The sequence below is a fragment of the Pelecanus crispus genome, chromosome 10 (genome assembly GCF_030463565.1).
Source record: "Pelecanus crispus isolate bPelCri1 chromosome 10, bPelCri1.pri, whole genome shotgun sequence".
NCBI lineage: Eukaryota > Metazoa > Chordata > Aves > Pelecaniformes > Pelecanidae > Pelecanus > Pelecanus crispus.
In genome coordinates this window covers 31660801-31673993 of record NC_134652.1, presented here as the reverse complement: position 1 = coordinate 31673993, position 13193 = coordinate 31660801, and the positions used below count along the sequence as shown (strand labels likewise).

The 13193-nt window shown below is 51.3% G+C and overlaps 1 protein-coding gene across 1 annotated transcript; it reads left to right on the top strand.

Moving 5' to 3' along the window:
• The first annotated feature begins 1451 nt into the window (after nucleotides 1–1451).
• On the top strand, nucleotides 1452–4656 carry ADIRF (adipogenesis regulatory factor). The gene is made up of 3 exons (XM_009482690.1): nucleotides 1452–1512; nucleotides 3158–3220; nucleotides 4550–4656. The coding sequence occupies exons 1-3, from the start codon at nucleotides 1452–1454 to the stop codon at nucleotides 4654–4656; spliced, it is 231 nt and encodes a 76-aa protein (XP_009480965.1).
• The last annotated feature ends 8537 nt before the right edge of the window (nucleotides 4657–13193 follow it).

Sequence of the window (13193 nt, the reverse complement as noted above, 5' to 3'; positions counted from 1 at the left end):
ATATTGGATGTCTTTTATCTGAGTTTTTGCAAATCCAAATAAGAAAATTATTCCGAAAAAGAAATCAACAAGGAATTGAACAAGATACCTGATGTGAATGGATAATTAAATTGCTAATTGACCTGTTGAAGGGGAAAGAGAATTGCTATTTGAAATAATAAATGAGTGGTGCCAGCGGTGCAAAAGTTGAAAAGAGCTCTCTGAAATGACAGGCTGAATAGAAGCCGCAGAGGAATGCATTTAACCTTGTTTTCTGCTGCTCTTCCTCACTTGGGTACTAATGAAGTACTAAACTTACGAGCACTCTCACTTCCCACCCTAGTTTGTCCACGGCATCTTGTTCTCGTGCCCATTTCCCGACAATAAAGCTTTCCTCAGGAAGACAAATATGGGGATGAGTGTGAACATGTGAACCGAGGTGCTTTGTACGCTGGGAAATGGCGATGAGGAATCCGAGCCCCACAAAGCTGGCGAGCCCTTTGGCCCCCAACTCTGGCAATAGTTTATTGGTGTACAAAGTTTCTTTGTACTGGGGATTGGTGGCAGAAAATGTAAATTCCAAAAGCTAGTGGAAACCTGTAAAATGCCAGAGGTTAAAGCCAGAAACTTTTATTATTGTAGCGATGCTAGGTAAGGAAGTTATTTTAAACATTATTTCTGTACTAACAAAATGAATAGTACAAAGCCACACTAGGGAACGGTCATTTTGCTAACTTGGCTTCTTTTTTTCCCTTCCCCTGAGAATTGCTAGTGCTGGCACTGGCTCCCTGCCTGACCCAGGCGAGGCCTTCAGCGAGGCTGGGCTTTTGCAATCCGACTTGAGCACGCAACCGGAAAGATGACCAGATTTGCAGTTTCTTATAAAAATACAGGTAAAAGTAACAACTCTCCCCACCTAACAGTATCCCACCTGACAAGAAAAGGGGCTTGTGATTAAAACTGCTAAAAACTGAAAGAAGTTTGGGCTGATTTCTGTTCTCAGGAGGTTCAGCTTAGGGGATGAAGGAAGGAGAAAGAAGCCAGCCCGGAGGGGACGAAAGTTGGCCATGCCCAGGCACTGCTACTTCGGTAGTTTTCCAGCAGTCTTTACAACTCTCAGTTCAATGTTTTTTCTGTCTGTGATGGTGGAACAGGTTTTTTCGTGGTTTTGATCTTTAAAAAAACCCAAACTTATAAACAAAGACAGTGCGATGAAGCAGAAATCTCTACCCAGGCACACCCTTTCATTGGGGAGGGTAAATAAATGGCTTTTCTGTGTGAATTTTTTAGCTCTCATTCCTCACATTCAAACTCCACCCATTGTACCAATCACCCCCAAAAGCATCAGCAGGTCTCCTGGCACATGTATAAAACCAGGACAGGTCAGGACACCCCTCACATGGTGTGCTATCCATCACCAGGCGCTTAATTTTATTGAAGCAGAGGAGTGTTAACAGGTGTCAGAAGCCACGATGTCGGGTAAAAACTTCCAGGGACTGAAGGAACAGGCTGAAGGTGCAGCAAAAGGTGCTGGTAAGAAAGATTAAATATCATTGTATAGTTGAGGGGGGCTTAGCTGCTGGTTTCGCTTATGGAAACCACAATCTGTAGTTGCACTACTAGCTTCACCGGTGCTGGCCGGACGCAGCTTTGCCTTTTCTTTCAGTTCCTGGGGCCAAGTTTTGGCCATCGCCAAGTTTTGGCTCAGCCTGGGCAACCACCTCCACGCGCCCACAGCTCCCTCCGCGGCTGCTGAGCATCGGCCAACCCGTATCGCTCCCCAAACACATCTTTAAAATTAGTGTTTTTAGAGCAGTGAAGCCTGTTTTGGTAGTAATAACCTTTTGTATCTAGCTTTTACATTGCTCAGGGTGGTCTTTCCTCATCCTCTGCCGAGGTTTTTAAATCGCTCTGTTTTTAAGAATTTGGCGTTAACCTTTAACATTTGCTACTTGGCCTGACTATCAATGCCTTCTGGTAATAAGTGTATTGATTGCAACGGACTGTTTGTAATAAGTAGTACAAGTATGTTTCTCTTGTATTCTTCTCCCGGGGTGATCGCCAGACGTTGCAGGGTTTAAAAAAATAATCTGTGTACACACTTCTGTCATAGCTATGCCCGTGATGTAGGGCCAAGCTCTGTATTATTATTAGCACTGTGCATCGCAAACCAACTTTTCAATGCAACGTATAATAGCTTTTCCCTTAAATGGAAAATTTCAGTATGTGTATAGCTTATGCTAGCGTTTTATATTATATTCCTTACCGTGTTTGTGTGCAGCCCATTCCTAGCAGGGTATAATTTGTACCAGTCCTGGATTCTGATCTTGCAGACACTTTGTTGTACAGCTGACATATGTGAGTAACCTCACTGACTTCTTTGGAGTTACAGTAGATTTCCATACACCTGGGAACAAATGTATAGTAGACCCAGAAACATGACAGTACGCCTTTCTGAAAAACAAAATAGTTCTCGCTACATCCTGAATATATTCATGCCGCTGAGGGGTCACCACTTCTTCTAGCTGAAGTGATAGGATGGCTATCGCTCTTTCATAAAATATCAGACATCTTACAATTACACGGCATATCACTTTTTTAATGCTTTATATTCTGGAGTCGATCTGTTACATTTCTAGCTTCTGCTCCTCTTCTTCCTCTATCTATATCTTATTTGTATAATCTCCCTTTTCCTATCCTGCTCTATTTAATGCATTTGCTTCCATTTTGGAAAAGGCACTACTCCCAAATGGCCCACAAAGAAAATGCATGCTAGAGGGGCAAGCTTCTCCAAGCAGAATAAGCTTAAAAAAATCAATAAAAGCAAGTGTAGTGTTAAATAAGTGACTTGCAGCTAAATGTCATCATTCCAACTCACTGCTAATCTTTGCTTCTTTATCTCTTTCTTATTTTATCTTCTCATCTGTCATGGATTTGCTCAGCTGACCGTAGGTGCTAGGTGAGCGCTAATCTCACAGCAAGCTGCTCTGGCAACACACGTGGTTCCCCGGGTGCCCAGGAGCGAAGCACACAGCCTCAGCCTGCTCCCTACCAGCCTTCTCTCTTGCCAGGGGCATAACCTTCTGTGGCCCTGCAGAGAAGCCGATTGACACAGGGAATTCCTATAAGCATAAATGTGAACAGCCGGAAGTGAATTTTTTTTTGTCCTTAATTACAGCAAACACGTTGGGACAGGCTACTCAGGATGCAGTCAACCAAATTACAGATGCAAGCCAGAAAGGTAGGAGACATGATGTGCAAATCAAGAGGCAATGGAGCAGCTCAAAACAAGCCAGCCGCGGGCAGTGCTCTTTCCCCCTCTGTCCCACGGGCATTCTCAGCCTGAAAGTCCTTGGTTTCAGTGACAATTTCTGGCCTTTTACAAATCTCTTGGGAAAGGATTTGGGGATCTGTTGCTTAGTAGCTCCATATGTTTACTGTCGGATGTACCACGATAGCTGACACCCCCCTAGCCACCGAGTCTCATGCAAAGCATTCAGATTTTGGCTTCCTTCATAGAAAACTTGTGGGAACAGCACAGACAAAACTTTGCTCTTCTTTCTTGAGGATTGAGTAACCCTGTGATGCACCTTGCTTCCCCGGCCCAGAGGACAGGGGTCCATCCAGGTGCAGCCCCCCCGCCAGCCCCCAGCGCCTGCTGAGGCAGCAGCTGGGGTCAAACATTAATGATCTGGAAAGGTGCCGTCAGGAAAGTGTTGGCGTCTCGTTTCTGAGGATTGCAAACAAGTTAAACTAAAAACTAAGCTTGGTTCTCACTTGGGTTTAACAGTTTTCTAAGAATGAAGGGAGGATTGGCAACTTCAGGGTCTAAAATGTTTAATGAAAGCCAAAATGCATTGGCAATATCTCCTTAGAGCAGATACCCTCTGCAGCTCCACAATGTGACAAGAAGGAAGGGCTTGGGCACTTGTTCACGTTAGATGGGGAGGCAGCAAAATTGCCAAAATATAGCCAAGATCCCAGAGAAGAGAGAGACGCTGTGGCCTGTCTGGGAGGGTCTCCTCTCTCCTGGTGAGACCCTTCAGCAGTTTCCCATCCCGGCTGATGTCGGGTCCCCCACAGGAGTGACCCTGTGCCCACGGCCCACGACTGAGCACAGCTCTTGCTGGTGGTGCCTCAAATACGCTGAGGAGGAAGGAATACAGGGGACAGCATCCTTCACCTTCCCCATCGCCTGATAAGATTGTCTTTCCCAAACACCCCAGTATTCACAGCACCTCTTAGCCCAAAGCACCCTCCTCCAGCAGCCAGGCCACGCGTACACAAAAATCGATGTATTCCAGCTTTGTCTCCTCGTTCATCTCGTACCGCTTCAGCTCAGCACCCAAAACTTCTGCGTGACCGCTCCTGTTTAGCGACGCCTTACAGCCCATCCTAAACATGTCCTGCCAAACCCAACTATAACCAGCTGTGGAGAACCTTTTGTTTTTACAGATATATGCCCATATTTTTATAGTCTAATCATTTTCACACCTCCCCCTTCCATCGTAAATATTAAACCATGTTGCGTTTTCCAGCTTTTTTGCTTATCTTTTTCCCTCTCTTGCAGCTATTGACAAGGCTTCCAAGACTGTGCAAGATGGGGTAGAAAAAGCATCCGGACAAGCTGCAGAAGCAATGTCTGACCTTGGGAAAAAATGTGGATTTAAGAAATGATGCTAATTTAAGCAAGCAGTATTGCATATAAAAATATCTCTTTGGTCTGCAATTCCCTACTCCTTTGTGTGGAAAAACAAAAGCTGTTTGAGATCCGGATAATTTTTCTCTCTCCAAATACAAAATTTTAGGGCAGAAGGCCCCCCTCGTCCTTCATATAGGAAAACCACATCTTTTAGCACATCTTGTAACGTCTGTTCACAATCTTCAACATGGCTCATAAGGCTTCAGCAGTGCTACCGCCCTGCTCTTACAACAGCGCAGTGATTATCGCCACATTTGCTGAGGGTATTTACGAACCCAGTGAAACCGTTCATGCTCCAGGACACCAGAACACTGCTGTGATGAAACTGAGTTTCCTTCCAGTAATCAGAAGTTAAGCCGGGGTTATATTTCATGTCAGTTGTTCGTTTGTTCCCATCTGCTGTGTTTTCAGATTAAGATAAATAAAAGTTTTTGTAAGATTTCCACCACCCAGAAATACATCACCTCGCTATGTACTCTTGTTATTTTCTTGGGCTTTCAGTAAAGGATCGCACAATGTCTTACAAATCTCTCTTGCTTTTTGATTCAAAGCCCAGTTTGGTCAGTGACCACCCTCTCCGGGCGGTGAGTTCTGTATCATTTTGCAGCTCGGCAGACGGACGTATGGAAACCAAGAGCCCCGCGCCGCAGAGGAGCCCCGTGGTCTCTGCGAGTGAATGGGAGCAGTGGCCTCCACCCCCTCATCCTTCATAGAATCATAGAATCATGGAATCCTAGAATGCTTTGGGCTGGGAGGGACCTTTAGAGGCCATCCAGCCCAACCCCCCTGCAGGGAGCAGGGACAGCTTTAACCAGATCAGGGTGCTCAGAGCCCCGTCCAACCTGACCTGGAATGTTGCCAGGCATGGGGCCTCCACTGGCTCTCTGGGCAACCTGTGCCAGTGCTTCACCACCCTCAGTGTAAAAAACTTCTTTCTAATGTCTAGTCTAAATCTATTCTTCTTTAGTTTAAATCCATTATTCCTTGTCCTGTCACAACAGGCCTTGCTAAAAAGATTCTCCCCATCTTTCCTGTAGGCCCCCTTTAAGCACTGAAAGGCCACACTAAGGTCTCCCTGCAGCCTTCTCTTCTCCAGGCTGAACAACCCCAACTCTCTCAGCCTGGCCTCGCAGGAGAGGTGTTCCAGCCCTCGGATCATTTTTGTGGCCCTCCTCTGGACCCGCTCCAGCAGGTCCATGTCCTTCTCGTGCTGAGGGCCCCAGAGCTGGACGCAGGGCTCCAGGTGGGGTCTCACCAGAGCAGAGCAGAGGGGCAGAATCACCTCCCTCGACCTGCTGGCCACGCTGCTTTTGGTGCAGCCCAGGATACGGTTGGCTTTCTGGGCTGCAAGCGCACATTGCCGGCTCATGTCCAGCTTTTCACCCACCAGTACCCCCAAGTCCTCCTCCGCAGGGCTGATAGAATCATAGAATGCTTTGATCCTTCCCCTTGTATATGTGTTGCCAGTCTACATTTCTTGTCACCATTATCCACAACACATCCCCTGTTAGATCTCCTGGGGACAAAAATCGGACGCTTTATCCCAAGGCACGCTTGCAGCACTACCGCTAAAAACGACTGGCGAGAGACGGCACCACCGCGCGCTCAGCGCATCTCTTGCTGCAGCGTCTGCGCGGTGCTTCCAGGCCGCCCCGGAGATGCTGCGCGGCGGCTGCCCGCTCACGGAGGCGGTGGTGCTCGGGGAGGGAGCCGGTGCGAGAGAGGGAAGTGGGCAATCGTCTTGTCTAGAGATGGAAATATTTATTTTAGATTGCGGCTTGCTGGGCAATCAGAGGCTGCTGCAGTCAGACAGGGTGCCCACTTAGTGCTGCCTCTGTCAACAGAAGGCACTAATGCCCACTCAGTCACAGTGAGTGCTCTTACCTTGGCCTTTGGGGGTTTCTCATTGCTGGGCAATATTTCCTTTCTTTTCTTTCTTTTTTTTTTTCCCTTTCTTTTTTTTTCTTTTTTTCTATTTTTCTTTTTCTTTTTTTTCTTTTTTTTTCTTTTCTTTTTTTTTTTTTTTTTGTTTGTTTGTTTGTTTGTTCTCCCAGTTTGAAGCCTTACCAGCCTGATTGCAGTAAAAAGCCAATCTGGGCCTTACAAAAGAAAAAACAAAGAATAACCAAAAGAATCTGGGTTTAATGAAACACGGCAACCCAGGCCAGCTTGAGACCCCACTGTCTCGCACCTGTTGACCAAGAGCTGTGGTTGACCAGGGGGTTTTGGAAGCCGTGCGTGCGCTGATCTTTGTGAACGTGGTCCTAGGAGAGGCTGGCTCACCGCTGAACCCAAAGACTGCTACAAGCTGCAGAAGGACCACATGGACTGAAAAGCCTGTAGAGGATCCTAAAAGTAATAGACCATCTGTGAGTAAACATAGTCCAGGGCTTTGCACAGAGTGTCCCAATGCAATGGCCACTGTCATTTAAAGCTTTAAAAGCCTAAATATTTACCCAAGTACAAGCTCACAGAAAAAGCATTAGACTATTGCACTCTGAGTTACTGGGCAACCTTCAATAGTACTTCATTATTTTGTACTTTCCATGGTTACCTCCCTGATGGTGAAATCTTCAGAGAAAGAGCTCTTTAGGCTCGGCGTTTCAGACGCCGGTGCTGCGTTTGTGGGTGAGAGCGGTCCATACACCACTCTCCATCACACCTTTTTTTTTTTCGGCAAACCATTTCTTAGTTCATATTACACACACAAAAAAAAAAAAAAAAAAAAAAAAAAAATTGAGAGAATGTAGGGTTTTTGCCGGTAAAACCTGTTATCCCCTTATATGACTGGTTCCATTCCTGCTGCTTTGTGCAACACAGCCCTGACTCCCGTGCGTGCGGTGTTTATGTTCCCTTACAGCAATCATGGGCGAAGTCTTCAGCGTCCCTACAGTGGCTGTCACCGGCTGCTGCTCCGGCCCCGTGCTGGCAGCAGCGCCAGCAGGGCAGGGGCTGGGCTGCCCGGCTGGAGGGACTGCTGGAGGTCACCCCTGAGCCAGGAGAGGAGGAAGAGGAGCAGCGCCTTTCTCCACCTGGCCGTGGAGCACCGGAGGCAGCTCCCGATGCCCCATCCCCGGCACAGGGATGTGGCACCGAGCCCTCGCCCCTTTGCTGCTTCGGCACGGCTCCCAGGAGCCTGCTCAGAGTGTCTGAGCAGAGTATTTCGCATCTCTTGTCCCGAGGGCAGATGCTGTGCCACAGGCACCCGTGAGTCTTGGATCAGGAATAGTGTGGCCAGCAGGAGCAGGGAGGTGATTGTGCCCCTGTACTCGGCACTGGTGAGGCCGCACCTGGAATACTGTGTCCAGTTTTGGGCCCCTCAATACAAGAAAGACATTGAGGTGCTGGAGCGTGTTCAGAGAAGGGCAACAAGGCTGGTGAAGGGTCTGGAGCACAGGCCTTATGAGGAGCGGCTGAGGGAACTGGGGTTGTTTAGTCTGGAGAAGAGGAGGCTGAGGGGAGACCTTATCGCTCTCTACAACTACCTGAAAGGAGGGTGTAGCGAGGTGGGTGTTGGTCTCTTCTCCCATGTAGTTAGCGATAGGACGAGAGGAAATGGGCTTAAGCTGCGCCGGGGAGGTTTAGGTTGGAAATTAGGAAAAATTTCTTTACGGAAAGGGTGGTCAAGCATTGGAACAGGCTGCCCAGAGAGGTGGTGGAGTCACCATCCCTGGAGGTGTTCAAAAAACGGGTAGATGTGGCACTTGGGGACATGGTTTAGTCTAGTCTACCCTTGATTGGTTTAGAGTGGACTTGGTAGTGTAGGTTAATGGTTGGACTGGATGATCTTAAAGGTCTTTTCCAACCTAAACGATTCTATTCTATTCTATTCTATTCTATTCTATTCTATTCTATTCTATTCTATTCTATTCTATTCTATTCCTTTCTATTCTGTTCTATTCCTTTCTATTCTATTCTATTCCTTTCTATTCTATTCTATTCCTTTCTATTCTATTCCTTTCTATTCCTTTCTATTCCTTTCTATTCCTTTCTATTCTATTCTATGAGTCTGAGTCACTTGCAGGCAAGCATTTCCAGGTCTAAACTTCAGCACTTTGCTCCGCAGGTAAGGTCACTGCCTTATTCACAGTGCTCTTTGGCCTTAGAGTATTTGGGGCTGTCCCTCCCTCGTGCTTCACACAGGGTGCCATGCCCCAACCCGGGACCGTGCCTCCCCAGCCCACCTGAAGACTCCAGATGCTGTGTAAAACCAAAAGAGACGTCCTTAGTGCTCCCACCAGCTCACGTGCCATCAGCCTTAGAGGCACGTGAAGTTATCCAACACCTGAGTTCTTGAGTTTCCTAAAATCTGCTTCTGGGTGTGCCGGCAGCTGCCTGAGCCGTGAGACGCTGAGTGAAGCGGGTTCGTGTGCCAGCCTGGCCGGCTGCCCGGCACAAGCACCGCCTGCCCCACTCCAAGGCTCCGGGGACCCTCCCGGGGCGGCGGGGGGGACAAGCGGCTGCCCCACCTCCCCTTCGCAGCTCAGCAGGGCAGGGGCTCGGGGAGCGCAGATTTTACCAGACTGCTCAAAATCCGCCTTCACCTCCTTCCTTTGCCCAAGAAAACAGGAATCCTCATCTCAGGTGAATGCTTTGATTAATGGTCTATGGGTTATCCAGAATCCAGGCTCTCTGAAACCCGTCTTTGCGGCTGTGGTTTCCTGTCATGTGGCAAAATGCAAAGGTGATTTTATTTTTTTTTTTTTTCTGGTAAATCCCTGCTGCCTCTCCCCCACCCTGCTGCCCATTACCAGGTTGCCGTGCAGTTTCCAGCCCCGGCCTCCCCGCGCATGGGGGCCAACAGCCTCCGAAAAGATTTGCATGAGCCATTTTCACTGTGCTCATAAGCCCTGCCTTAACAGATGCTTCTCCTGCTTTGTGCGGGCCCCTCCGCCGCTGCTGACACCGCAGCGGTACACATACATGTACACGCACGCACACACAGGTGATGCTTGTTTAGTTTCCTTTTTGCCTTCAGATAGGAAATTACCAGGAATTCAATGCACGCAATCCCGTTTTCCAAGTAACTACTTCTTCCCATTTAGTAACAGTTCACGTATATATTTTTTTATTCCTTTCTTTGCAACTCTGAGACCTAGCCCAGGCAACCGGCAGCGTCCTTTGAGCGTTTCTAGCCCTCGTGGTTAATTTTAAAAGCTGGAGAGCAGAGAGCACGCCTGTCGAGCGCTTTCTCGCTGCTCTTCCGTCGGCCTCGGTGCGAGCAGCCCCCAGGGCCTGTCAGCGCCAGCTCCCCCTGCCTCAGTTTCCCCCCAGGGCCCGCTCCCACGCCTTGTGGCTTTAGCTGCCGTTTCATTTCCCGTGTCTAACTTGGGCAGCATTTACGAAACACAGCCCCCTTTGTCCTTTAGGACTAGCCCGCCGCCTTTTTCCCTCTTTTCCCAAGTCACCCTTTTTGCAGTTAATCAGGTTCTTGCTTCCCCCCGTGGCCCTGGCCCCAGACCCCACAGGGTCCTCTTGGCCCTCCATGGGCTGCAGGGGAGCTGCTGCAGGGGGGCTGCTGCAGGGGGGCTGCTGCAAGGGGGCTGCTGCAAGGGGGCTGCTGTAAGGGGGGGCTGCTGCAGGGGGGCTGCTGCAAGGGGGCTGCTGCAGGGGGGCTGCTGCAGGGGGGCTGCTGCAAGGGGGCTGCTGTAAGGGGGGGCTGCTGCAGGGGGGCTGCTGCAAGGGGGCTGCTGCAGGGGGGCTGCTGTAAGGGGGGGCTGCTGCAGGGGGGCTGCTGTAAGGGGGGGCTGCTGCAAGGGGGCTGCTGCAAGGGGGCTGCTGCAGGGAGGCTGCTGCAGGGAGGCTGCTGCAAGGGGGCTGCTGCAGGGGGGCTGCTGCAGGGGGGCTGCTGCAAGGGGGCTGCTGTAAGGGGGGGCTGCTGCAGGGGGGCTGCTGCAAGGGGGCTGCTGCAGGGGGGCTGCTGTAAGGGGGGGCTGCTGCAGGGGGGCTGCTGTAAGGGGGGGCTGCTGTAAGGGGGGGCTGCTGCAAGGGGGCTGCTGCAAGGGGGCTGCTGCAGGGAGGCTGCTGCAGGGAGGCTGCTGCAAGGGGGCTGCTGCAGGGAGGCTGCTGCAGGGGGGCTGCTGCAAGGGGGCTGCTGCAAGGGGGCTGCTGTAAGGGGGGCTGCTGCAGGGAGGCTGCTGCAAGGGGGCTGCTGCAAGGGGGCTGCTGCAGGGGGGCTGCTGCAGGGAGGCTGCTGCAAGGGGGCTGCTGCAGGGAGGCTGCTGCAGGGGGGCTGCTGCAAGGGGGCTGCTGCAAGGGGGCTGCTGTAAGGGGGGCTGCTGCAGGGAGGCTGCTGCAAGGGGGCTGCTGCAGGGGGGCTGCTGCAGGGGGGCTGCTGCAAGGGGGCTGCTGTAAGGGGGGCTGCTGCAGGGAGGCTGCTGCAAGGGGGCTGCTGCAAGGGGGCTGCTGCAGGGGGGCTGCTGCAAGGGGGCTGCTGCAAGGGGGCTGCTGCAGGGAGGCTGCTGCAAGGGGGCTGCTGCAGGGGGGCTGCTGCAGGGGGGCTGCAGGCAGCTTTCCCAGCCCTGCCGCAGCTCGGGGGCCTGGGGCTGAGCGATGGGACACGGACAGGACACGGGGAGGGCACGGGGGGTGCCGCAGGAGGCCAGCAGCTGCCAGGAAGGAGCCGCAGGGCACGCAGCGCCCGGGGTCGTGGGGCACGAGTGATGGAACAGCGCGCTGCTTCTTGAGCACAGCACGGAGAAGCCGCTCACCGTGGGATGGGGCAGCACGGCTGCAGGAAGAAACTCGCCTTCCTCAACTAACACCGAGAAACATGAAGTTGAAGAATCTGTTGCTGCGTTGGACGCTATTGTCCCTATATGCTGATACGTGCCGGGGGTGAAGCTGCTGTGTTGACTGCATACTCTGACCGCGTTATCCCATTTTGCCATGACCTGAAAAAATGTCAGATGCCCCTCCCCGGCCCCGAGCCACTCTGCACCGTTCCTCTCATACTCCCAAGCAACCACGATTGGTGGATTAACAATGTTGGAGGGTATATCCCAGCCACTCCCTGGAGTCTCCAGTTATGAACAGATCTATTGTCCGTGGTGGTGTCCAGCTCCGTTTTGGAGCTGCCAGCAGCGTCTGCCCCCAGAGCCTGTGGCAGCAGCGGCTTCACTGGTGTTTGTTGCCCACAGGATGAGAGCAACTTTCCTTTCATGTTTTAAATTCATTTCCTGCTAAATGCACAGATTGCCTCTTCACTTGAGACCTTGCCAGGTTTGGCAAATAAGGGCCCTTCCCCAAATCCTGCCCGCACCTGGGCCGGGGCTGCCCAGCTGTGCCCGGGGAGGCTATAAAGGGGCTGCAGGAGGGGGGGGGGCTGGGGGAAGCTCCTGGCTGCAGACGTGGTGGGCAGGTAGGGCTGGGGCGTGCGAGGCAGCTGTGTCCTTTGCAGGGAGGAGGGAAGTCTGTGGCGTGGCGTGGCGTGGCGTGGCGTGGCGTGGCATGTTGGTGGTGTGTCAGTGGCATGGTTTCTGCGATTTCTGCCCCCCCTGGGTGCTGCGGCTGTGTGGCGGAGGGATGTGACCTGTGGGAGAGGCCAAGATATCTCAGGGTGGCCGGTGCTGGCAGGTGGAGGTGCTCAGCCAGGCCGGGCATCCCGCAGCCTGCGCTTGTGGCAAAGGATGCAGGGTTTTGTCTTTGCTCTCGAGCTCTGTGTGTTTGCCCGTGCTGGCTGGTGGCTGAGCTTAGGATGTGTACGTGCTTGTGCCTTGGCAGCTTTAATCCGTGTTTTCAGCAAGTTGTCCTGGTGTTGCTCAGTCTGAGCAGCAGCGCTGGGCTTTGGCTGCGTGATCGGCGGGGAGCGAGGTGCAGGGAGGCTTTTCGGCGCATGGAGATGAGCCCTGTGGAGGTGGCGGGAGCTGAGGCCCCGCTCTCGTTGCCCCGGTGCACTAACAAAGTTCAGCGGGATGTGTTGCTGTGCCGGGGTGGCTGAGGGAGCCGAGGAGAGGAGGAGTAGCGGCAGTGGTGTGGAGGGGCAGCTCCTGTTATAGAAAGCCCTGGTGCAATGCACCTGCACCTCCTGTGCTTACATGAAGTTCGTAAATGCAGTCACTGAGACGTGCTGCTGCGATGATGGATGGCAAAAGCTATGGCACTGAGTGCAATCTCATGTCAGTTTAAATGCATAAGTGATGAAAATCCTGGTGCCTGCAGAGAACTACCTCTTCACTGGTCCTCTATGGTTTTAGTTGCTATGTGGTAACAGAAAATAGGTCCTTTTTATATTTGAAAACTGTGGTGTGTGTTAATGCTGTATGTTTTTACTCCTGTGAGGCAATCACCTTCACCTGTTTGTAGGGAGTGTTGCAATTGCATGTACTCTCTCTAATGTTACAACTCAGTATGTACCTGCAGTGTGTTGGTGTAATATAATTAGGATTGTTTCTGTAATTTTATTTCAACACTCATGTTCATTGGGAAGTCAAAGAGTTAGTGCTGGTGCTGTACTGATCTGCTCTCGTGGAAATTGCTCATGAGCTAGTGATGACGTGGCTTTTGGAAAAAA

Bases quoted from the DNA above. Each gene is read 5' to 3' on its own strand.
- ADIRF (XM_009482690.1), top strand. From the start codon at position 1,452: ATGTCGGGTAAAAACTTCCAGGGACTGAAGGAACAGGCTGAAGGTGCA. The intron at 1,513-3,157 runs GTAAGAAAGATT...CCTTAATTACAG, and splicing joins AGGTGCAGCAAAAGGTGCTG to CAAACACGTTGGGACAGGCT. The intron at 3,221-4,549 runs GTAGGAGACATG...CCTCTCTTGCAG, and splicing joins TACAGATGCAAGCCAGAAAG to CTATTGACAAGGCTTCCAAG.